This window comes from Rhinopithecus roxellana, chromosome 4 (genome assembly GCF_007565055.1).
Source record: "Rhinopithecus roxellana isolate Shanxi Qingling chromosome 4, ASM756505v1, whole genome shotgun sequence".
In the NCBI taxonomy this organism is placed as follows: Eukaryota; Metazoa; Chordata; class Mammalia; order Primates; family Cercopithecidae; genus Rhinopithecus; species Rhinopithecus roxellana.
Window position 1 is genome coordinate 85440959 of NC_044552.1, and position 25018 is coordinate 85465976.

General features: G+C 41.1%; 1 protein-coding gene and 1 non-coding gene across 2 annotated transcripts; one reads left to right on the plus strand and one right to left on the minus strand.

Annotated features, from left to right (window-relative positions):
* Window positions 1-1799: 1799 nt before the first annotated feature.
* Window positions 1800-1900, minus strand: LOC115897213. Its single transcript, XR_004057141.1, has one exon. It is a non-coding gene; the product is annotated as a small nucleolar RNA U13 (small nucleolar RNA).
* Window positions 1901-2635: 735 nt separating this feature from the next.
* On the plus strand, window positions 2636-24996 carry DDX43 (DEAD-box helicase 43). Its single transcript, XM_010372212.2, has 17 exons — window positions 2636-3042; window positions 5873-5928; window positions 8363-8492; window positions 9681-9812; window positions 12520-12601; window positions 13508-13664; window positions 14200-14318; window positions 15346-15456; window positions 15802-15943; window positions 17099-17199; window positions 19712-19799; window positions 20936-21063; window positions 21253-21362; window positions 21836-21974; window positions 22812-22899; window positions 23426-23564; window positions 24838-24996. Exons 1-16 carry the CDS (start codon window positions 2793-2795, stop codon window positions 23537-23539), a joined length of 1947 nt encoding a protein of 648 aa, XP_010370514.1. The 5' UTR covers window positions 2636-2792; the 3' UTR covers window positions 23540-23564; window positions 24838-24996.
* Window positions 24997-25018: the final 22 nt, after the last annotated feature.

Sequence of the window (25018 nt, forward strand, 5' to 3'; positions counted from 1 at the left end):
GCTAGGACTACAGGTGCACACCACCACACCCGGGTAATTTTTGTATTTTTAGTAGAGATGGGGTTTCACCGTGTTGGCCAGGATGGTCTCGATCTCTTGACCTCATGCTCTGCCCGCCTGGGCCTCCCAAAGTGCTGGGATGACAGGTGTGAGCCACCCCACCCGACCTTTTCCTAGGTAATCTAATAGCGCTTTATTCATATTTCTCCAGAGATGATGGCATTAAGAGCTAATATAGTTAATTGAATATGAGTTAACCCATTCAACTCAGGAGGGACCAGGTCTTGCACTTTCTTTTTTCAATCTGAGGCACTGTGATTGAAATAGCATTAAAATAGGTGTCCACTGTGGGTTATTAGGTTTGTTTTTTTTCTGACAGTCTCATTCTGTCACCTAGGCTGGAGTGCAGTGGCGCGATCTCAGCTCACTGCAACTTCCGCCTCCCAGGCACAAGCAATTCTTCTGCCTCAGACTCCCGAGTAGCTGGGATTATAAGGCACCCACCACCATGCCTGGCTAATTATTTTTTGTATTATTTATTTATTTTTTTTTTCAGACAGAGTTTCACTCTGTCCCCAGGTTGGAGTGCAGTGGCATGATCTCGGCTCACTGCAACCTCCGCCTCTTGGGTTCAAGCAATTCTCCTGCCTCAGCCTCCCAAGTAGCTGGGACTACAGGCACACGCCCCCACGCCCAGCTAATTTTTGTATTTTTAGTAGAGATGGAGTTTCACCATGTTGGCCAGGATGGTCTCAATCTCTTGACCTTGTGATCTGCCCGCCTCAGGCTCCCAAAGTGCTGGGACTATAGGCATGAGCCACTGTGCCCAGTCAATATTTTTTGCATTTTTATTAGAGATGGAGTTTCACCATGCTGGCCAGTCTAGTTGCGAGCTCCTGACCTCAAGTGATCTGCCTGCCTCACCTTCCCAAGGTGCTGGGATTACAGACATGAGCCACACCACGCCTGGCCTGGTGTCCACTGTGTTTGATGGATGATTGAACTAAAAAAAAAATTTTTTTTTTTTTTTTTTTTTGAGATAGGGTCTCTACTCTGTTGCCCAGACTGGAGTGCAGTGACACCATTTCGGCATTTCGGCTCACTGTAGCCTCAATCTCCCTGGCTCAAGTGATTCTCCCACCTCAGCCTCCTGAGTAGCTGGAACTATAGCCTATACCACCATACCCGGCAGGGACTCACTATGTTACCCAGACTGGTGTCGAACCTTGGGGCTCAAGAGATCCTCCGCCCAGGCCTCCTAAAGTGTTGAGATTACAGGTATGAGCTATCCCTCCTGGACTAAACTGAAATTTGTTTAATCAAAGGAGTGCACTTGCAGCTGGCCTGAAGCCCTGGAGTAGTATGTCCGGCCACAGAACCAGGCTGCACTGACGGTAATACTTCAGGAATCTATTCAATATATTTCCTTAGCTCTAAAATTATGGCAGGCCAGGAACTGTGGCTCATGCCTGTAATCCCTGAACTGTATGAGGCCAAGGCAGGAGAAGTTGGATACCAGCCCGGGCAACATAGGGAGGACTTGTCTTTACAAAAAAATTAGCCTGGCGTGGTGGCACACACCTGTAGTCCCAACTATTCAGGGGGCTGTGGTGGGAGTATTGCTTGAGTCCAACAGGTTGAATCTACAGTGAGCAGTGATCGCACCACTGCACTCCAGCCTAGGTGACAGAGGTCAAAAAACAAAACGAAATAAAACAAAAAAACTATAGCAAACATCCAGAAGACTGTAGAGCAATGAATGTCTCTCAAGCCAGCAATCTTTTTCTCTTTATTTTTCACGTCAGGCGGGTACTGTGCCCACTTCGTAACAAGGTTTGAGGGAGACACGTTCGACACAAGGGCATGAAAACCCAATCACACTTATGACTTACAAAAGGATCAAGTCAGTGATCTTTAAGCTGTGGGCCATTAAATACATTTTGTGAGCTGAACGCAGTGGCTCAGGCCTGTAACCCCAGCACTATGGGAGGTGGAGGTGGGAGGATCACTTGAGTCCAGGAGTTCGAGACCAGCCTGGGCAACATACTGGGAACCCCCCCCCCCCGTCTCTATTTAAATAAAAATTTTTAAAAATTTTATGGATTACAACCACTTAAAAAACTAAACTAAAATAAGCTTAAATATATCAAAACGCTGTTTACCTAGTGAGGATAAATGCTGTTTTGTCAATCTGTTGTTTCAAGTTTTTTATGTGTGGATTGGGTCACCTTGTAACAGTGACTTACCTTTATGGGTCATGGTTGAAAACATTTCCGGTGCAGTGGCTGACTCTAATCCCAGCACTTTTTAAGGCCAAGGCTGGAAGTTCACTTGAAACCAGAAGCCAGGAGTTCAAGAGCAGCCTGGGCAACACGGCGACACCTCGTCTCTATTTGAAAAGAAAAAAAAAAAGGTTTCCGAGGCACTGAGATGCTAAGAACCCGAGGTGTGTGTCCGGTAGGGGCGGGAGCAAAGTGGGCGTTTGGAAAAAGTCCCACGCCTGGAAAGGAATACACTGTCCGGCACATTGACTGCTTCAAGGCACGCTCCCACGGTTCAGAAAGCCGATTGGCTAAAAAAGGGAAAGTCCCGCCCACAACGCTCGCTGGCCAATGGTTGTGTGAAAGCGGGGCGAAGTGGGCGGGATAGGGGAGTGGGCAGGAGTGCTAGCCTCGCGCGGGCTCCTTAAGTAGCGGCTGCGTGGCTTCCCTGGCACGCTAGTCTCACGACGGCCCGGTCAAGTGGTGCAGACTCGGACGGCAACGACGTCGGACGCGCCCCTTCTTGGAAGAATGTCCCACCACGGAGGAACTCCCAAGGCCTCTACATGGGTCGTTGCTAGTCGGCGAAGCTCGACAGTGTCCCAAGCACCAGAGAGGTGGCCGGTGGAGGAGTTGAATCGAAGAGGTCCTGAGGGATATACTGTCGGCAGAGGTGGCCGCTGGAGAGGCCCCTGTAGGCCCCCGGAGGCCGTGGCCGCTGGTCACGAGGAACCGCCGCTTTGTTTTGCTTTGAAGAACCGCTTTGTCGGCGCGGTGATCGGTGAGAATGGGTGTGGCTGGCAGGGCAGGATAGGTGGGGCCAGGGGCGGAGCCTGGGCGAAGGCATTCCCTCCCCACTGCCGCACCTCCAATCAGCTGCTACCTGATGAGGTTCAGGTCTCTCCCAGAGCTATTTGTAAAACCTGGGGATAGAGTATAATTTAATCTGACCGGGCGCGGTGGCTCACGCCTGTAATCCCAGCACTTTGGGAGGCCGAGGCGGGCAGATCACCCGAGGTCAGGAGTTCGAGACCAGCCTGGCCAACATGGCGAAATCCCCGTCTTTACTTAAAAATAAATAAATAAATAAAAGCTGGGCGTGGTGGCGCGCGCCTCTAATCCCAGATACTCCGGAGGCTGAGGCACGAGAATTGCTTGAACCTGGCGACTGAGGTTGGCAGTGAGCTGAGATCGCGCCACTGCACTCTAGCCTGGGTGACAGAGCAAGACTCCGCCTCAATTAAAAAAAAGAAGTAATCCACCTTTTGGTGTTTATACAGGCAATGTTTTTGGGAGAGCAACTCCTAGAAGACTTACAAAATCTTAGGGCTGAAGAGGGATGCTTAGAACAGGCCTTTTAACAGACGGTAACCCCAGAATGAAAAACAAAACTTAATCAGTCTTTCTATAAGTACCATTTAGAGCCAGGAATCAAAGAAAAGCTGTAAGATCATTTGTAGGGCTGCCTAGAGCAGTTGTACCTTGCTTTTAATTTCCTTAATTTTTAAAAAATTAGAAAAAAACTTTTTCTTACATTTTGAGTGTTAGCATTCAATTCTGAATTTTTAATTTTTTTTTTTTGACTTTTGATTTTTTGGTTTTTTTTTGAGACAGCTCTGTGACCCTGGCTGGAGTGCAGTGTGGTGTGATCTCGGCTCACTACAACCTTTACCTCCTGGGCTCAAGCGATTCTCGCACCTCAGCCTCCCTAGTAGCTGAAATTACAGATGTGCGCCACCACGCCCGGCTAATTTTTGTGTTTTTAGTAAAGATGAGTTTTCACATTACCCAGGATGGTCTCGAACTGTGGATCCACCCACCTCAGCCTCTCAAAATGCTGGGATTACAGACGTAAGCCACCGTGCCCTGTCCATTTCAGAATTTTTTTTGAAAAGCATTTAAAAATGATTAGAATGATTGCCCCATTGATTGCCATTAAGTCCGAGTATAAATTGCCACATTTTACCTATGAGGTATATTTTACCATTTTTAAAACCTGAGAAAAATGAACAGATGGAGGCTGCTATAAAATGGTACATTATAAGACTAATTGCTGTACTACCCAGAGATTCATTGACCTTTCAGAAGGCTTGGGCTCAAGATCTGAAGAATGAAAGAAAGCCACTAGGTTTACAATAAAAGTCACTGAAGTTAGCACTTAGCAGATGAAAGGGCACTGTGCTACAGAGCACTTACTTGATGTTGGATCTGGATCCAATTTTTTTGTAAAAAATGAAATACCCTCTTTTAAATGTATATCACAATACTAACAATAAGCACAATCTTGTATCCCAGATCTCTGGAACTTGCATGACTAAAACTGTATACTTGAACAGCTCCCCATTTTTTTCCTGCTCCATCCCAGGAACCAACATTTACATTGTTTCTGAGTTAGATTACTTTAGATAATCCATATAAGTAGAATCATGCACTAATTGTCTTTGTAATTGGCTCATTTCTCTAAGAATAATATCCTCCAGCCTTATCCATTTTGTAGCATGAGACAGGATTTTCTTCCTTACTAAGGCTGAATGGTATTCCATTATTAAGTATATACTTTATCTATTAAATCAGTCTATGATAAATGGGTGGCTTCCACCTTTTGACTTGAGTAGTGTTATTATGAAAATGAGAGTGCAATATATCTTTGAGACTCTGCTTTAAATTATTTTGGATGTAGGCCGGGCGCGGTGGCTCAAGCCTGTAATCCCAGCACTTTGGGAGGCCGAGACGGGCGGATCACGAGGTCAGGAGATCGAGACCGTCTAACATGGTGAAACCCCGTCTCTACTAAAAATACAAAAAAACTAGCCGGGCGATGTGGCGGGCGCCTGTAGTCCCAGCTACTCGGGAGGCTGAGGCAGGAGAATGGCGTGAACCCGGGAGGCGGAGCTTGCAGTGAGCTGAGATCCGGCCACTGCACTCCAGCCTGGGCGGCAGAGCGAGACTCCGTCTCAAAAAAAAAAAAAAAAAAAAAAAAATTATTTTGGATGTATACCCCAAGTGAGACTGCTGGATCATATGTTAATTCTATTTTTAATTTTTTAGGAAATCTATACTGTTTTCCATAGTGGCAGCACCATTTTACAATCCCACCAACAGTACACAGGGGTTCCAGTTTCTCCACATTCTTACCAACACTTGTTTTCTGTTTTTGATAATGGTCATCCTACCAGATGTGAGGTGACAGCCATTTTGTGGTTTTGATTTGCGTGGACCTGATTAGTGATGTTGAACATCTCACGCCTGTTGGCCATTTGTATGTCATTGGAGAAATGTCTATTCAACTGTTTGCCGATTTTTGAAAAATTGTTGAGTTGTATGAAAGAGTTCCAATTGCTACATCCTCTCCACTAGTTTGGACCCAATTAGGTTTTGTGCAAGCTGATACAGAATCCGTAGTCTCCACCTCTCTGGGATAAGAGTCTTCTAAAACCCACCAAAATTTGGAATAGAACCTCTTACTTCCCTCTTTCCAAACAAAAAATGATTGTTGAACCCTAGGAGCATTTGGGGGGAAGAACTAGAGAATGTTTGTTGAGGAAAATGGGTAAATTTTCAACTTACTAATTTCAACTTATAATAATATATTCCTTTATTTTTAAAAACAGGTCGTGGTGGGTCAAAAATAAAGAATATACAAAGTACAACAAACACCACAATCCAAGTAAGCCATCTGTGTTCTTTGGCCCTTAAGACAGCATCATGCATTTCTAAGGGAGCACCTAACTCTACTTTTCTTTTTAAGACAGCTTCATTTTTTCTCCCAAGCTGGAGTGCAGTGACGTGATATCAAGTCACTACAACCTCTGCCTCCCGGGTTCAAGCAATTCTCCTGCTTCAGCCTCCCGAGTAGCTGGGATTACAGGCTCCCACCACCAAGCCAAGCTAATTTTTTAATTTTATTTTTTATTTTTAGTAGAGATGGGGTTTTACCATGTTGGCCAGGCTGCTCTCAACTCCTGGCCTCAAGTGATCCACCTGCCCTGGCCTCCCAAAGTGTTGGGATTACGGGCATGAGCCACCGCACGAGACCTTAACTCTTAATTTCTGCCGAATTATTAACATACTGTGGTAGATTAGATAAATTGCCAAAGCTCTTCATACTCCTGATTCTCAAGAAGCCACCTGAATTTTACGCTGTTCCAGGTGTAGGTTTTGGGACTCTTGGAGGTAAAAATCTTTTTTTTTTTTTTTTTTTTGAGACAGAGTCTCACTCTGTCGCCCAGGCTGGAGTGCAGTGGCACGATCTTGGCTCACTGCAACCTCTGCCTCCTGGGTTCAAGCAATTCTCCTGCCTCAAACTCCTGAGTAGCTGGAATTACAGGCATGCGCCATCACACCTGGCTAATTTTTGTATTTTTAGTAGAGACGGGGTTTCACCATGTTGGCCAGGCTAGTCTCTAGCGCGTGACCTCAGGTGATCCACCCACTTTTGCCTCCCAGAGTGCTGGGATTACAGGCATGAGCCACCAGGCCCAGCCAGAGGTAAAAATCTTTAGAGATAATCTGCATAAGAATGAGATCACTGGAATATTCATCATGTCCAAAATGTCTTCCAGAGAAAACCTCTTTCCTCAAACTTTGGCTAGCTCTTATATTCTCAATCTTAGTGAATGGTAGCAACATTCACTGAGTTTACAAGTCTATAATCTGACTATCCATATTGGTATTTCCTTATTCTCATTCACCGCTAGGTCTTGACTATTTCTTATACTTCTCAAGGGGAATGTCATCATTTGCCTTCCCCCCAACTGTATATCCTGCTTCCATTTGTATCCTCTAATTCTCCACTGTGGTCAGAACAATAATTTTATTTTTTTATATTTTTTTGGGATGAAGTCTTGCTCTGTCGCCCAGGCTGAAGTGCACTGGTGCAATCTTAGCTCCAGTGCGATCTTAGCTGCAACCACTGCCTCCTGGGTTCAAAAGATTCTCCTGCCTCAGCTTCTAGAGTAGCTGGGATTACAGGTGCCCGCCAGCTCACCTGGCTAATTTTTGTACTTTCAGTAGAGACAGGTGTTGGCCAGGCTGGTCTCGAACTCCTGACCTCAAATAATCCACCCTCCTCAGCCTCACAAAGTGCTGGGATTACAGGTGTTAGCCACCGCGTTTGGCTAGAACAATCATTTTAAAACACAAATTATTTGTGTCCCTTTGCTATGTAAAAGCCTTTCATAGTATGTCAGGCCTGTAAGTCTAGACTCCTTAAAATTGTTGACTTGATCTGGCCTGTTCACTCTTTCCATTGTCCCTTCCCCTAATTCCTTGAGTACTGCACCACTTCCTGGCACACCCTGCTACCATAGCTTTTTCCTCAGTCTAAGGCCCCCGTTCTGTGTAGCTGTCCCTTTACATAGCATCCCATAATGGCCTCGTTTCAGCACTCATACAGAGTTGTAGTGCCTGTAAATACTGTAGATGATAAACATTGTTTGAATTACCAACCGAAGACAAACTTTGGTGTATAGTGTTTTTTAGATAAATATTGAATCCATTAGAGTATTTGAAATTACGGATGTTTATAGGTGTTACTTGTAGTTTCTATTCATAAAATGTATCAGTCTTGTAAACGTAAGCCCTTAACAGTATACATGAGTTAAGTATAGAATCCCATCAAGTTAAAAATTTACCTAAGTAACCTGGCAGTTCAGTAAACTCTCTATATAGCACATAGATTATGTCATTTCAGCCCTACAATTCTGTAAAATTAGCAAAATAAATACCATTTTATAGGTTGGAGACCTCAGAATCAAAATAATATTACCTATCAGGTTGATGCCTTAATTATTTCTTTACACTATTTGCTGAGTTTATTCGCTAGCTATCCAGTTTTAAATGTTCAGGTTGTCCTGCCCCTCTCCATCTGACCAGGAGGTAAATCCCAGAGTAAATATAAATAGTGTTCCTCTCTAACTAGAAATTTAGACACTGATTGCTAGTAACACTATGTTTACTTTATACTGTAATGGTTTTTGAAGTTGAGTGATTGTTGGAAGGGGTTAGGGGCTTAGGGAACTTTTTTTTTTTTAAGGGAACTTTTAAGTCTCACCTTATTAAGTGTCACTTTTAAGTCTCACTCTTTTTCCCCTTGTACCTAGATAATACAAGAACAACCAGAATCATTAGTCAAAATTTTTGGCAGCAAGGCAATGCAAATGAAAGCAAAAGCAGTGATAGATAACTTTGTTAAAAAGTTAGAAGAAAATTACAATTCAGAATGTGGAGTTGGTAAGTAATTTTCTCCCACTGAAGCCCTTTAAAATGTTTAATTTCATTCAGTGTTATATGCCATTATACCTGATTTCCTTTTCTGATTCAAAGCATTAGGCTGCCATAAATGTAGTCTTAATGATTTTTTACTGTGAACGAAAGCCCAGAATATTTTTCCTCAAATTAAAATACCAAATCTCTATGTTCATGCCTAGCAATTTTACTTTTAGCCACAGGTAAGTGAAAATGAAATAACCCTTTATTTTTATTTATTTATTTTTTGTCTTTGTATTAATCTAGTTCTCGCAAGCAGGGAAATAATCCTTTAATACACACACTTTCGTGTTAGTAGGTAGAGTAAGGATTGGTCCCAGGATCCTAACCCTAGTCCTGTCTTCAGATTCATGGCTGACATTGAAAACGGCTTAAATATTTGGTTATTTTAAAAATCTCAGATCTGTTTAGAATAGAGAAAACAATTACTGAATCATACCTCGATGCAGTGTGAAAGTAGAATAGAGACACTTGGGTTTAGAAGGCACCACTGCCTTTTAGTGTTTCTTGGGGAAAAAGACAAGGTCTAAGATTCTATTTTTGTATCTTTTATTTATTTCTTTTTCTTTTCTTTTATTTTTAAAATTGTTTTGAGACAGGTTCTCACTGTGTTATCCAAGCTGGAGTGCAGTGGTGTGATCATGGCTCATTATAACCTTGACCTCCTGGGCGGGAGTGATTCTCCCACCTCAGCCTCTCAAGTAGCTGGGACCACAGGTGTGTGCCACCACACCCAGCTAATTAAATTTTTTGTAAAGTAGAGATGGGGTTTCACCACATTGTCTAGGCTGGTCTTGAGGCCTGAGTTCAAGCGATCCTACCTGCCAGCCTCACAAAGTGCTGGTACTACAGGAGTGAGCTACAAAGCCTGGCTGGCTCTTCATCCATTCATCTGGGATAATATCTGCTTCCCAGAAGTATTATTGTAACGACTGAGTAATGGATATGACAATATTTTAGCAAACATTAGACTTGTGCTATTTTACTTACCTTCTCCAATAAAATTAAATTTTTATAAGTTGTTGAACGATAACAAATGACAAGATTATCATGTTAATGTAGTACAGAAACCCCAAATTTTATATTTTAAGTATTGTCTGGTTATTAAAAACAAAATAGAAAAAAACTAATCGATAAAAATATTTTTAACAGATACTGCATTCCAACCTTCTGTTGGAAAAGATCGAAGCACAGATAACAATGTTGTTGCAGGAGATCGGCCATTGATAGATTGGGATCAAATTAGAGAGGAAGGTTTGAAATGGCAAAAAACAAAGTGGGCAGGTCAGTGCTGCTTCCTAACATTTACATATATTGTTTCTGTTAACTGCAGTTTTTATCCTCTGTACAATGTCTGTGCTTTATTTTTAGTAGGGAAATGTATATGAAAATAGTAAAATCTAAAATGCTGCAATTAGTCCCTAGGTTATGATAGTTTCTATGTTGTCAGCTGTCATTTATGCTATAAGGGAAATATTAAACCTATTTATAGTCTGTCAGCAGTAACTCACTGCAAAAGGCTAATAATAAAATGGGAAAAAATCAGTCCCAATGGGAAAATAGGAAGGGAGTAAAGATGCAAACCGTAAGTTAACATTGTTGCTGTGATTGAGTAAAAATAGATCTTGGAGTATCCTGGTTGACAAGAGCAAAAAAAAAAAAGGAAAGCCATTAAATGATAAGAAGCATTACAGTTCTTGGCAGAGTTTGTTTGTTTAAATTTTGTTTTAGATTTTTATTTTTCAATTTAAAGATGAGGTCTCACTATCCTGCCCAGGTTAGTCTCAAACTCCTGGCTTCAAGTGATCCTCTCCTCACCCTCCCAAAGTGCTGGGATAACAGATGTCAGGCATTGTGCCCAGCCTTGTTTGAATTTTATTTTATTTTATTTTTTGAGACAGAGTCTTGCTCTGTCACCCAGGCTGAAGTGCAGTGGCACGATCTCAGATCACCACAACCTCCATCTCCCAGGCTCAAGTGATTCCCATGCCTCAGCCTCCCGAGTACCTGGCATTACAGGTGTGTGCCAGCACGCCCAGCTGATTTTTATATTTTTAGTAGATATGGGTTTTCATCATGTTGGCCAAGCTGGTCTCAAACCCCTGGCCTCAAGTGATCCACCTGCCTTGGCCTCCCAAAGTGCTGGGATTACAGGCGTGAGCCACCCCGCCCAGCCCTTTTGTTTGAATTTAAATGAGATTTCTCATGTGGAACATTATATGTAGGGGATAATGCTTCATTATTCAAGCACTAGCCTTGGCTCTCGGGAGGAGGCAGCAATAGGACATCTTTTATTTAAAATATAAAAGCACGAATATGTTACCAAAATATTGACAGTTATTGCTACTGTGTTGGTCAGGACCTCTGCATGTTAAGTTTCCTGTGCTGCATAAACAGTATGTGTTGAGAAGATTTAGGATCAGGGACCAGGGAAAGGATTTAAGTTTGGAAGAGGTATAATAGGCTTTTAAGAAATGTAGCTAGGCTGGGCGCGGCACCTCATGCCTGTAATCCCAGCACTTTGGGAGGCTGAGGCTGGTGGATCACCTGAGGTCAGGAGTTCAAGACCAGCTTGGGCAGCATGGTGAAACCCCATCTCCACTAAAAATACAAAAATTAGCTGGGCATGGTGGCGCATGCCTGTAATCCCAGCTACTTGGGAGGCTAAGGCAGGAGAATCGCTTGACCCCCAGAGGTGGAGGTTGCAGTGAGCCGAGATTGAGTCATTGCCCTCCAGCCTGAGTGACAGAGTGAGACTCCATCTCAAAAAGAAAAAAAAAAATAAAAGAAATGTAGCTTAAGAGAATAGACCAAGGATATAAATGTAATTCCTAAAAAAGTAATTGGATGGACCTTCAAAGAAAAGATAACCAAACTATTATTGTGAGAGTATATTTATCCATTGTGGTGTTTGATGCCTTACAAAGCATGCTTCATTGTAATTTTTATTAAATTTTTTTTGAGGGTTTCACTCTGTTGCCTAGGCTAGAGTGCAGTGGCAAAATCACAGTTCCTTGCAACCTCCATCTCTCAGGCTCAAGTGATCCTCCCACCTCAGCCACTCAAGTAGTTGGGACTACAGGCACATACCACCATACCAGGCTAATTTTTTTTTTTTTAGATGGAGTTTCACTGTTGTTGCCTAGGCTGGAGTTCAGTGTGCAATCTCGGCACACTGCAACCTCTGCCTCCCGGGTTCAAGTGATTCTCCTGCCTCAGGCTCCTGAATAGCCAGGATTACAGGCGTCCGCCACCATGCTTGGCTGATTTTTTGTATTTTTAGTAGAGATGGGGTTTCATTATGTTAGTCAGGCTGGTCTCGAACTCCTGACTTCAGGTAATCCACCTGCTTCAGCCTCCCAAAGTGCTAGGATTACAGGCGTGAGCCACCGCGCCCGGTTCCTTTTTTTTTTTTTTTTTTTGAGATGGAGTTTCACTCTTGTTGCCCTGGCTGGAGTGCAATGGCGCAGTCTCGGCTCACTGCACCCTCCGCCTCCCTGAGTAGCTGGGATTATAGGCGTGTGCCACTGTGCCAGGAGAATTTTTGTGTGTTTTTTTTTTTTTTTTTTTTTTTTTAGTGGAGACGGGTTTCACCATGTTGGTCAGGCTAGTCTCAAACTCCTGACCTCAGGTGATCCGCCTGCCTCAACCTCCCAAAGTGCCGAGATTACAGGTGTTAGCCACTGTGCTTGGCTGCCAGGCTAATCTTTAAAAATTTTCCGTAGAGACAGGGTGTCGCTATTTTGCCCAGGCTCAAGTGATCCTCCCATGCCAGCCTCCCAAGTGCTGGGATTACAGGTGTAAGCTACTGTGCCTAACCTCCAGAAAGGGAGATCTTTTCGATGGGAGCAAGCCTCGTTGGCAAAGTGTAGAACTATCAAATGGTATGCATGGTAAAAAAAATATATTGTAGTATGATTTCTGTAGCTTTGACTAAGTATTAATGATGCTGTAAAATTTATCAAAGTGTGGATTTTCATCTTTGTCCCAGATTTACCACCAATTAAGAAAAACTTTTATAAAGAGTCCACTGCCACAAGTGCCATGTCAAAAGTACAAGCAGATAGTTGGAGGTGGGTAGTTTTATTACCTAGTTGTGTAAGTATTTGTATAGTTACGTTATTCGTATTAACACTTTGGGCAAATGTGAAATGATATTTGAAGACTACGCCTTCAATATTCAAATGAAAATGTGTCAACTTATATGATATTTTAGAACATTGTTTTCTAGTAAAACTTCCTGCAGTGATGGAAAATGGTCTATATTTGTGTCTAATGGAGTTGACTGGCACTTAAAGTATGGCTGGTGTGATTGAGCAAATGAATGTTTATATTAAACTGAAATAGCCATGTGTGGCTACTCCCTACTATATTGGACAGCAGTTTTAGAGAATTATTGCTCCAGTAGTTGAATTGAAAAAAAAAAAGATCTAATCTTGTTAATTTCTTAAACTCTTCAGTCCTTGTTACCTGAAATTAGAAGGTTTTAATTGTAGTGGTTTTTCTTACTATTAAAGTCTGATAAAACTAAGAGATTCATGGAATAGCAGAATGGTTAAGGTCAGGAGCAGGGTAACTTACTGTATGATCACTTGTCAAATTGAGAATACTTTCTAACACGTAGGATTGTTAAGGATGCATTAATGAAATATGTGTGGAACATCGTAGGCCCTCAGCGTTTGCCAAATCTGGTTTTAATTTATGAAGCATGATTTTCAGGCTCCTCATCTTTGATCTATGAAATATTCATTGACCTACTAATGTATAATGTTTTTAACCTTCCCATTGCAACTATTCTCAGATAAGAGACAGCTGGACTCTTGCTTCTATTTCTTTATGCATTTCATTATAACTTCCCTGACAGTTTCATTTTAATCAATTGCAGTTGAATTTCTAGATAAGACCAGAACTGATTTTGGAGAATGTCTTGCTTGGGGAGTGAAGTGAGGAAAACCACTGATGTTTTTTATTCTTTGAAGGAAAGAAAATTTTAATATAACGTGGGATGACTTGAAGGATGGGGAGAAACGAACTATCCCCAATCCTACCTGCACATTTGATGATGCCTTTCAATGTTATCCTGAGGTTATGGAAAACATTAAAAAGGCAGGTTTTCAAAAGCCAACACCTATTCAGGTATGCTTTCATTAATTACAATATTTCACTCAACGTTTCTCTTTGAAACCAGTGATATCTGATTGTTAGAAGACACGAGGGAGCAACTGTCTCTTTGCGTTCCCCCAGCACCCTCTCCCTAGAGTTCAAAAAATCTTTATTGAAATAAGTTTGGAGCTGGGAAAGAAGGAAGAGTTGGCAAAAAATATGTACTGGTTTTTTTTGTTTTTGAGACAGAGTTTTGCTCTTGTTGCCCAGGCTGGAATGCAATGGTGCAGTCTCGGCTCACCACAACCTCTGTCTCCTGTGTTCAAGCAATTCTCCTGCCTCAGCCTCCCTAGTAGCTGGGATTACAGACATGAGCCACCACGCCCAGCTAATTTTTGTGTTTTCAGTAGAGACGGGATTTCTCCTTGTTGATCAGGCTGGTCTCGAACTCCCCGACCTCTGGAGATCCGCCCGCGTCAGCCTCCCAAAGTGCTAGGATTACAGGCATAAGCCCCCGCGTCCAGCAAAAGATGTACTTTTTGTGTTAATGTTTATCATTCCGTTTCAGTCACAGGCATGGCCCATTGTGTTGCAAGGAATAGATCTTATAGGAGTAGCCCAGACTGGAACAGGAAAGACATTGTGTTATTTAATGCCTGGATTTATTCATCTGGACCTTCAACCCACGTAAGAATTCCTATGGCTGGTTTCTTCTTATAGAGGTTTGATAGATTTAGATATCAAAAATGTAATTAAAGTTTCTTTACCTATTGCTTGATCCAAAGGTAATGCCTAGTTTCAGAGAAAATGTAAAGAATTAGACACTTAGATTGTGCTGGTGAAAGTATAAATTGGCAAAACATTTTTATGAGGCAATAGGTAATATTTACCAAAAGCCTCAGTAGTGAAACAGTGGAAACTGTTTAAACTATGTCCAATACACTTATCTATTCCATGATAAAATATTTGACATTTTAAATGTTAATGAAAAGACCGTCTTAAATAAAAGGCTGGTATTGGGAAGTTGGGTTTTAGGGTATATGGCTTTTTTTAATTTCCCTACTTTATGGTAAATATGTATTGCCTTTGTAATAAGAAAAAGTATATAGAAACTAACAGTGATCTCTCAGTAAAGCAATCTTAAATCTGAGAAAATAATAATACATTTTCTTATCGGGAATTTGGCATATTATATATAATATTAGTTGTTTTTTAGGTACGTAGATCATAATTAGCAAAGTCTATAATATATAGAGACTACTTTTAATCATATACCTTCTCACAAAAAGGCATAGTCTGACTATGTCTAACTGATACTTGTTGCTACAAATTTTTTTTTTTTGAGACAGAGTTTTACTCTTATTGCCCAGGCTGGAGTGCAGTGGTGCAATCTTGGCTCACTGCAACCTCCACCTCCTGGGTTCTAGTGATTCTCCTGCCTCAGCCTCCTGAGTAGCTGGGATTACAGGCTTCTGCCACCATATCTGGCTAATTTTTTGTATTTTTAGTTGAGATGAGGTTTCACCATGTTGGGTAGGCTGGTCTCAAACTTGTGACCTCAGGTAATCTGACCGCCTTGGCCTCCCAAAGTGCTGGGATTACAGGCGTGAGCCACCATGCCTGGCTTGTTGCTACAAATTTTGATGGCACTGAATGAATGTACCATGCATGTGAGATAAATAATTTAATATTAATCTGTTTTTTCTCTCCAAAGCCTTAAAGGTCAAAGGAATAGACCCGGCATGTTAGTTCTAACTCCCACTCGGGAATTAGCACTTCAAGTAGAAGGAGAATGTTGCAAATATTCATATAAAGGGCTTCGGAGGTAGGTGATTTTTTTTTCCCATTCCTTCACTGGTATCATATTTTAATCATTTGTGGCTTTATACATCTTCCCCATTATTTTTCACACATTCAGAGAATCCAAATGGCTCAACATGGGTCAGGCATTTAGCACTACTCTAATCAGTCAGAGCCTGGGTCAGGTGATGGTACAAATATTGCTCTTTAGGATACAACATTATGGATTGATGGGTGTACATAATTCTCAGAAAGGGGCAGATGCTCCTAAAGGTACCTGATAATTGATTTTTATCCCTTTTATTGAATTTTAAGTTGTGATGAGATATTCTGTGCCTAAACATTAACCTTTAGATTTTTTCTTTTTAAGTGTTTGTGTATATGGTGGTGGAAATAGAGATGAACAAATAGAAGAGCTTAGAAAAGGTGTAGATATCATAATTGCAACTCCCGGAAGATTGAATGATCTACAAATGAATAACTTTGTCAATCTGAAGAATATAACCTACTTGGTAATCATGGAATAGGGGTTTGGGATGCTGGGTTCAAAAATAACTGAACTGGCCGGGCGCGGTGGGTCACACCTGTAATCCCAGCACTTTGGGAAGCTGAGGCAAGTGGATCACCCAAGGTCAGGAGTTCGAGACCAGCCTGACCAATATGATGAAACCCCGTCTCTACTAAAGATACAAAAATTAGCCAGGTGTGGTGACATGCACCTGTAATCCCAGCTACTCTGGAGGCTGAGACAGGAGAATCACTTGAACCTGGGAGGCAGAGGTTGCAGTGAGCTGAGATCACGCCATTGCACTCCAGCCTGGGCAACAAGAGTGAAACTCCATCTCAAAATATAAAAAATGACTGAACTATTATTTTCTCCTCCCTCCACTTGAACTTTTCATAGTTTTAATCAACTCCCAAGTGCTTGGGTATAAGTTTCTTTTAGAATGGCTGTCGATTTTATTTTATTTTTTATTTTTTTATTTTAGGACAAAATTTTGCTCTAGTTTTCCAGGCTGGAGTGCTGTGGTGTGATCTTGGCTCACTGCAACCTTCGCCTCCTAGGTTCAAGCGATTCTCCTGCCTCAGCCTTCCAAGTAGCTGGGACTACAGGCGCCCGCCACCACACCTGGCTAACTTTTTCTTTTTAGTAGAGACGAGGTTTCACCATGTTGGCCAAGCTGGTCTTAAACTCCTAACCTCAGGTTATCCGCCTGCCTGGGCCTCCCAAAGTGCTGGGATGACAGGCATGAGCCACCGCGCCCGGCTATGGCTGTTGATTTTATAATGGCTCTAGGAATAGTTGCCATTCTCTTTAGCATGTTGAAAGAATTAAGACTTCTATTTGAAATTATCATGCATGTTTACTTTAAATTTTGGAAAATAGAGATAGGTACACAATAATTAAAATCTACTTGGATATTTTAGACACTTAAAATTTGGATTAAGGAGATTTGGAAGCTATTGGAAAGCCAACAAAAATCAATGTAGACAACATACAACGACAAATTGCTTAGTGTTCTGACCTCTGGAGAAATTAAAATCGTGGCTTAAGTAATAGGGGAAATGAGAAAAGCCTTTCTTAGTGTTCTATTAATAAAGAAAGAATATGTGTCATTACCTGCCTCCCATATCTCATCTAGCCACATTCTTTTTTGTCAATGCAGGTTTTAGATGAAGCAGACAAGATGTTGGACATGGGATTTGAACCCCAGATAATAAAGATTTTGTTAGATGTGCGTCCAGATAGGCAGATGGTTATGACCAGGTAGGTATATGCCTAATTACTGTGTGCAAAATAGAAATCAGTGGAATAGAATCTCATTCTGTTTGGATTTTCCCACAATATTTGAGCATTACTTGGAAGTGTTGAAATCTTTAGATGAAAGATCTCATAACATTGGAAGTAGAACAGTGTAACAATAAGTACTTATTCATGACTATTGGGTTTCCTAAGTTACAGATAGGGATTTCAACATAAACGTTTACTTATCATAGTAAGGTCTCACTTTTGAATAAAGGGTTCACTTGTCTAAGCAGATAAACCTTTGATTACTGAATACTTATTGCTCACAATAAAACAGGAAGCAATGATTATTTGAATATAGAGTGATCTCTAAAGAATGATATCTCCTAGGCCTATATCCTTTTCTTTATTAGTATAAATAACAAAATTGGCTGGGCACACAGGCTCATGCCTATAATCCCAGCACTTTGGGAGGCCGAGGTGGGTGGATCACCTGAGGTCAGGAGTTTGAGGCCAGCCTGGCCAACATGGTGAAACCTCGTCTCTACTAAAAATACAAAAATTAGCCAGGCATAGTGGCGCACGCCTGTAGTCCCAGCTACTTGCAAGACTGAGGCAGGAGGATCGTTTGAACCTGGGAGGTAGAGGTTGCAGTAAGCCGAGATCATGCCACTGCACTCCAGTCTGGGCGACAAGAGTGAAAATCTGTCTCAAAAAAAAAAAAAGAATGACATATCCTGGGCTTATATCCTTTGTCTTTATTAGTATAAATAACATAAAATTAAAAAAAATGAAATCCTCTCACATAGTTTTATTACAAATAACCTTCCTGTTTCAAGAAAAGTGAATTTATTTATTTATTTTGAGACAAAGTCTTGCTGACACCAGGCTGGAGTGCAGCAGCATGATCTTGGCTCACTGCAACCTCTGCCTCCTGGGTTCAAGCGATTCTCCTGTCTCAGCCTCCTGAGTAGCTGGGACTATAGGCACACATTACCATGCCCAGCTAATTATTGTATTTTTACCGATGGGGTTTCGCCATGTTGGGCCAGGCTGGTCTCAAACTCCTGACCTCAGGTGATCCACCTATCTCGGCCTCCCAAAGTGCTGGGATTGCAAGCCTGAGCCACAATGCCTAGCCCAAGAAAAGAGAACTTAGATTTTACTGAATTACTGTGAAGGTATAAAAAGTGGTCACTTTCATTATTTTATATATAGTTGAAGAAACATTTAAATGTAGATATTCTTTGATCAGTATATTTTGAAAGTTTGTTTTGTTTTGTTTTTTGAGAGAGGGTCTCACTCTGTCACCCAGGATGGAGTACAGTGGCACCATCTTGGCTCACTGCAGTCTCAACCTTCCCAGCTCAAGTGATTCTCCCACCTCAGCCTTCTGAGTAACTGGAACTACAGGTGCGTGCCGCCACACCCAAGCATGAACCTGGGAGGCGGAGCTTGCAAAGAGCCGAGATCGCACCACTGCACTCCAGCCTGGGCGACAGAGTGAGACTCTATCTCAAAAAAAAAAAAAAGATTGTTTTTATTTGGGTTAAGTATTTGGTATTGCCTGCTAACACTATGAAAAATTGGATTTTTTTTTTTTTTGTCATTTATAAAGGCCAAGAGATAAAATTAACCTAATACTAATCCCTTTTAGTACCTTTTTTTTTCTTTTTTGAGACAGAGTTTTGCTCTGTCACCCCGGCTGGAGTGTAGTGGCGTGATCTCTACTCACTGGAACCTCTGCCTCCCAGATTCAAGCGATTCTCCTGCCTCAGCCTCCTGAGTAGCTGGGATTATAGGCACACACCACCATGCCTGACTTATTTTTGTATTTTTAGTAGGCACAGAGTTTCCCATATTGACCAGGCTGGTCTCCAACTCCTGACCTCAAGTGATACGCCTCTCCTCAGCCTCACAAAGTGCTGAAATTACAGGCGTGAGCCACCACACACGGCCTTACCTTTTCATAGATTATTATTTAGTTGAAGGTGTATAGGTATCCTTTGGTTCATAAAAACCTATTATTTATTTATTTTTGAGACGGAGTTTTGCTTTTGTCACGGTGGCTGGAGAGCAATGGCATGATCTCGGCTCACTGCAACCTCTGCCTCCTGGGCTCAAGCCATTTTCCTGCCTCAGCCTCCGGAGTAGCTGGGATTATAGGCGCCCACTGTCACACCCGGCTAATTTTTGTATTTTCAGTAGGGACTGGGTTTCATCATGTTGGCCAGGCTAGTCTTGAACTCCTGACCTCAGGTGATCCACCTGCCTTGGCCTCTCAAAGTGCTGGGATTACAGGCGTGAGCCACTGGGCCCTGCCAAAAACCTATTTATTAAACATGTTTGTTTCATCAAATAGCTTTACAGTAGTTGAGTAATCAGTGAATTAACTGTTAAATTTGCCTTACTTATTGAAAAAGTGAGAAGTACTAAATTTGTCTTTCATGAGTAACTTGGTTCATATCATGCTTAAGGAAACATAGTAATGTTTTTACAACAAAATTGTAATGTTTGTAACTTGTATTCCCAGTGCTACATGGCCTCATTCAGTTCATCGCCTCGCACAATCTTATTTGAAAGAACCAATGATTGTCTATGTTGGTACATTGGATCTAGTTGTAAGCTTTTTTTATTACTATTGTTTAACATTTCTTATGAAAATTCTGAAGATAGCTAATTTTGGTGTGCCTAGTCTGCCCACTTCCCAATTTTAGGGCAAATCACAGATGCATATAATTTTAATAGACCTACAATGCCATTATCTCATTTGAAATTTCAATAATTAGCTAATACCATCAACCTCTAGTTGAGGCATATATATATATATATATATATATATATATATATATATATATATATATATATATTTTTTTTTTTTTTTAAGACAGAGTCTCACTCTGTTGCCCAGGCTGGAGTGCAGTGGGTTCAAGTGATTCTTATGCCTCAACCTCCTGAGTAGCTGGGATTACAAGTATGGCTACCACTCCCGGTTAAGTTTTGTATTTTAGTAGAGACAGGGTTTTGCTATGTTGGCCAGGCTGGTCTCAAACTCCTGACCTCAGGTGATCACCCCCCTTGGCCTCCCAAAGTGCTGGGATTACAGGCGTGAACCACCGTGCCCAGCAAAGTCAGGGTTTATATTTTTCTGATACCTCATTTTAACCCTGTTAGAATCAGGGTCTAAACATAAGTCTACATATATACATAAATATAAGTCTGTTCCCTTGATGAAGTTAAGACTGAATATTGGGCTCATGTGTTGTCAATGGGAACCCTCCATTATAATATTTAAAGTTCTCTCTCTGGCTTTTTGCTTAATCATTAATAAATGAAATTGGCCTTTTACTTAATCATTAGTAATAATGGGTCATTGCTTACACCCCTTATTTCATTAGGGATTTACAAATGGTGATCCAGTAACATTTGTTTTATAAAATGATTACAGACATCACGCCACTGCACTTCAGCCTGGGCAACAGAGTGAGACTGTGTCTCAGAAATAAACAAATGAAATAAAATGATTAGAGACAAATAGTTGGTTGAAGGAGTGGTACCAATAGTATTTTGAGGTTAGGTGAAATCTAAGATACAAATCTTGAGTAGAAACGTAATTTTTTTAGGACGTCTGCCATTTTGCTTAGTAGTTTATTAAAAACGTTAACCAATGAGAGAGAAGATGCATTTTGAGCTGATGTATGCGGTCTCCCCCTCAATTATGATGAACTTGATGAACTACGTTCTTTGAATCCTTTAGGCTGTAAGTTCAGTGAAGCAAAATATAATTGTAACCACCGAGGAAGAGAAATGGAGTCACATGCATACTTTTCTACAGAATATGTCATCCACAGACAAAGTCATTGTCTTCGTTTCTCGAAAAGCTGTGTAGGTATTTTTTCTTGTGTGTCCATTATAATTAATTAAATTGATTAGTTTAGGATCATTTCTATTTGTATACTGATTTCAAATGGGGGTGATACGTCTGTTATGTTACTTTAGATTTTTGCTAATAGAAGTAAAACTGGTGGTATTAGAATAAGCACCTAAGAATGCTGAGTTTATCTTTTGCTTCAGTGCGGATCACTTATCAAGTGACCTAATACTTGGAAATATATCAATAGAGTCTCTGCATGGAGATAGAGAACAGAGAGATCGGGAGAAAGCATTAGAGAACTTTAAAACAGGTATGTTTATGTAATTAATATTTCGTACATTTTAAAATTAGTGCAATACCTGTGTTTGGCTGAGTGACAGCATCTTTTCATGAAACCGTTTTATGTCTAAGATCTGTCCTCACCTTCTGTATCCTAAAACTACACTCATTAGAGCTCTAAACATTAATCTGCTTCTAAGCATTAAGTAAACAAAAAAGACTTTAAACCTGGATATCAAGGTATTAGTATGCAACAGAAAATATATCTGAAGTTATCTGAAAAATGTATCTTTCTGTCACGGTTCGAAGGGTTTAGGACCCATTTGCTGAACCATGGTATCTTGTAACTTGCCGGCAGTTACTTTTCCATTTTCACAAAGTAGGCACTTTAATGTAAACAGTAAGAAATAAAATTGATTAAATTAGTTAGGGCAAATATACTTTTTAGATCTTGGGTTGATTTATATCAGAATGGTTCAGTGTTCATTTGGTTTTACTTTTTAGGCAAAGTGAGAATACTAATTGCAACTGATCTAGCCTCTAGAGGACTTGATGTCCATGACGTTACACATGTCTATAATTTTGACTTTCCACGGAACATTGAAGAATATGTACACCGAATAGGGCGCACGGGAAGAGCAGGGTAAGTAAGCTTAGTCCACCCACGAAAGGCCAATTCTAGATTCTCATTACTCCTCTCACAAACTTCTTGCCCAGAGAACCATTTTATTCTATTACCTATGATTTTTCAGCTACTTCCCAGATTCTACTCAGTACTTTATTTATCCCTGTTCATTTCGCTTGTTTGGAGACTCATCCAGATTCCATCCATGATTAGCTTTTTATATCTGGTTCTATGTGTTTTATATCTAGTGTCACTACTGAGCTCTGTACCCAGTGGTTACTCTGAAGGTTATTGACAAATTGGTATGGATATGAGAAGACCTTTTTCCTCTAAAGAGAGCTACCATTGGGCTAGGCACGGTGGCTCACGCCTGTAATCCTAGCACTTTGGGAGGCCTAGGCAGGTGGATCACGAGGTCAGGAGATCGAGACCATCCTGGCTAACATGGTGAAACCCCGTCTCTACTAAAAATACAAAAAATTTACCCGAGCGTGGTGACAGGTGCCTGTAGTCCCAGCTACTCTGGAGGCTGAGGCAGGAGAATCACTTTAACCCGTGAGGCAGAGGTTGCAGTAAGCTGAGATGGCGCCACTGCACTCCAGCCTGGGTGACAGTGCAAGACTCTGGCTCAATAAATAAATAAATAAATTAATAAATAAATAAAAGAGAGCTTCCATCATATACCCCCTTTGCTGTTTAAACCACAGCAGATTTAGATTCCAAATCTGTGTGACCCTAAATCTTAATACATTCCAGCTTCTGTGAAAAGGTTTTCATTTGTCTTATTCTGTATTAACTGAATAATGAATACATATTATAAACGAGATGACATGAGTTTTCTCCCCCATACTAAAGGAGGACTGGTGTTTCCATTACAACTTTGACTAGAAATGATTGGAGGGTTGCCTCTGAATTGATTAATATTCTGGAAAGAGCAAATCAGGTGAGACTATGCAATTCATTAGAAATCTACCTCTTACCAGTTTCTCAGTCAGTTATGCCAGGTACTATGGCTTGCTATTTATCGGGAAACTTCAAATAAGTTTTCAACACGTTTGAGGGCTTTAGCATGTCAATGATAAGAAACTATGGGAGCATATAACTGGGAAACTTAACCTAATGGGGATGAGCAATGAAAGCCCCACCGAGGAAGAAATCAGTAGAGTGGAGGTGGGAGAGTTGTAGAAGATGGGGTAAATGTTCCAGCAGGGGGAACATATTCAGGCTCAGAGGCAAGAAAGAATATGTAGAAAATGCTACCATATAAAGGCACATTGAAAGCACTTGGAAGCAGCTGAAGCAGCAAATTTTGTAGCCTGTAGATGGATGTAGGTTTTAATCGAGATACCTATTTCTGTTTAAAGGATATCATGTAACCAGCTGTGCGATTATCTGAAATGATTTGGATGTATTTTAGTGTTGTAGAAAAGAACTCAGAATCCTAATAACAACACATTGAATAATTTCAGAGTATTCCAGAGGAGCTTGTGTCAATGGCTGAGAGGTTTAAGGCACATCAACAGAAAAGGGAAACGGAAAGAAAAATGGAAAGACCTCAAGGAAGGCCCAAGAAGTTTCATTAATGTCTTCTGGACTAGTGTGGTAGAGGTAAAAGTTCAATAACACATGGACTTTAAAATGCCTGCTTACTTCAACTAGGTTTTGTTAATAATATTTATTGCAATGAGCATTATCTCTAAGTCATTCACATAATAAATTAGGTGTTACTCATATCTATTACTTAATCCTTCTGGGTATACATCGAAAAGAATGAAAGCCAGGTCTTTTTGTACTCATGTTTATAGCAGCACTATTCATAATAGTCAAGGGTATACAACCCAAGCATCCATCAGTGAATGAGTAGATAAACACAATGGAATATCATTCATCCCTAGAAAGGAAGAAAACTCGGTCATATAGATGAACCTTGAGGACGTTATGGTTCATGGCTTGGAGAAATAAGCCAATTACAAGGACATACTAGATTATCCCACTTGTAGGAGGTACTTAGAATAGTAAAATTCACAGTGACAGAAAGTAGAATGGTGGTTACCGAGGACTTGGGAAGTGGGTAGGGGGAATCGTTTGGTGGATACAGAGTTTTTCATGGCATGAAAGTTTTGGAGGCTGTACACAGTGGCTCACACCTGTAATCCCAGCACTTTGGGAGGACGAGGCAGGTGGATCACTTGAGGTCAGAAGTTCAAGACCAACCTGGCCAACATGGAAAAACTCCATCTCTATTAAAAATACAAAAATTAGCCAGGCATGGTGGCACCCACTGTAATCCCAGCTATATGAGAGGCTGAGGCAGGAGAATCGCTTGAATCTGGGAAGTGGAGTTTGCAGTGAGGTGAGATCGGGCTACTGCACTCCAGTCCAGCCTGGACAACGGAGTCGGACACTGTCTCCAGTTTTGGAAATTAACTGCACAGCAATGAGTATACACTACAGAGCTGCACACTTAAAAATGGTTATGGTAAATTTGGGTATGTTTATTTCATCACAATTAAGCTTTTTAAAAACAATGTTAGCCGGGCGCGGTGGCTCAAGCCTGTAATCCCAGCACTTTGGGAGGCTGAGACGGGCGGATCACGAGGTCAGGAGATCGAGACCATCCTGGCTAACACGGTGAAACCCCATCTCTACTAAAAATACAAAAAACTAGCCGGGCGAGGTGGTGGCGCCTGTAGTCCCAGCTACTCCGGAGGCTGAGGCAGGAGAATGGCGTAAACCTGGGAGGTGGAGCTTGCAGTGAGCTGAGATCCGGCCACTGCACTCCAGCCCGGGAGACAGAGCAAGACTCCGTCTCAACAAAAAAAAAAAAAAAAAAAAAAAAAATGTTGGAGTCAGCAATTTACATTTTGTTTCTGTTTTTCAGAATTCGAGATTTTTTAGAAATATAAGACGGAAGTATTGGACATGCTGGCAGTATGAAGAGACCAGACTGATTTGACTGATTCTTAAAATAATAGTGTTTGAAAATGTAGAATTCAATGTTTTATACTTTCTTTAATAAAAACAGAAGTATTTAAACTTGGAAGTTGTTTCCTGGATTTTTA

Coding starts and splice junctions, on each gene's coding strand:
- DDX43 (XM_010372212.2), top strand. CDS start 2,793: ATGTCCCACCACGGAGGAACTCCCAAGGCCTCTACATGGGTCGTTGCT. Junction 5,929..8,362: donor CAACAAACACCACAATCCAA/GTAAGCCATCTG, acceptor CCTTGTACCTAG/ATAATACAAGAACAACCAGA. Junction 14,319..15,345: donor CATCTGGACCTTCAACCCAC/GTAAGAATTCCT, acceptor TTCTCTCCAAAG/CCTTAAAGGTCAAAGGAATA.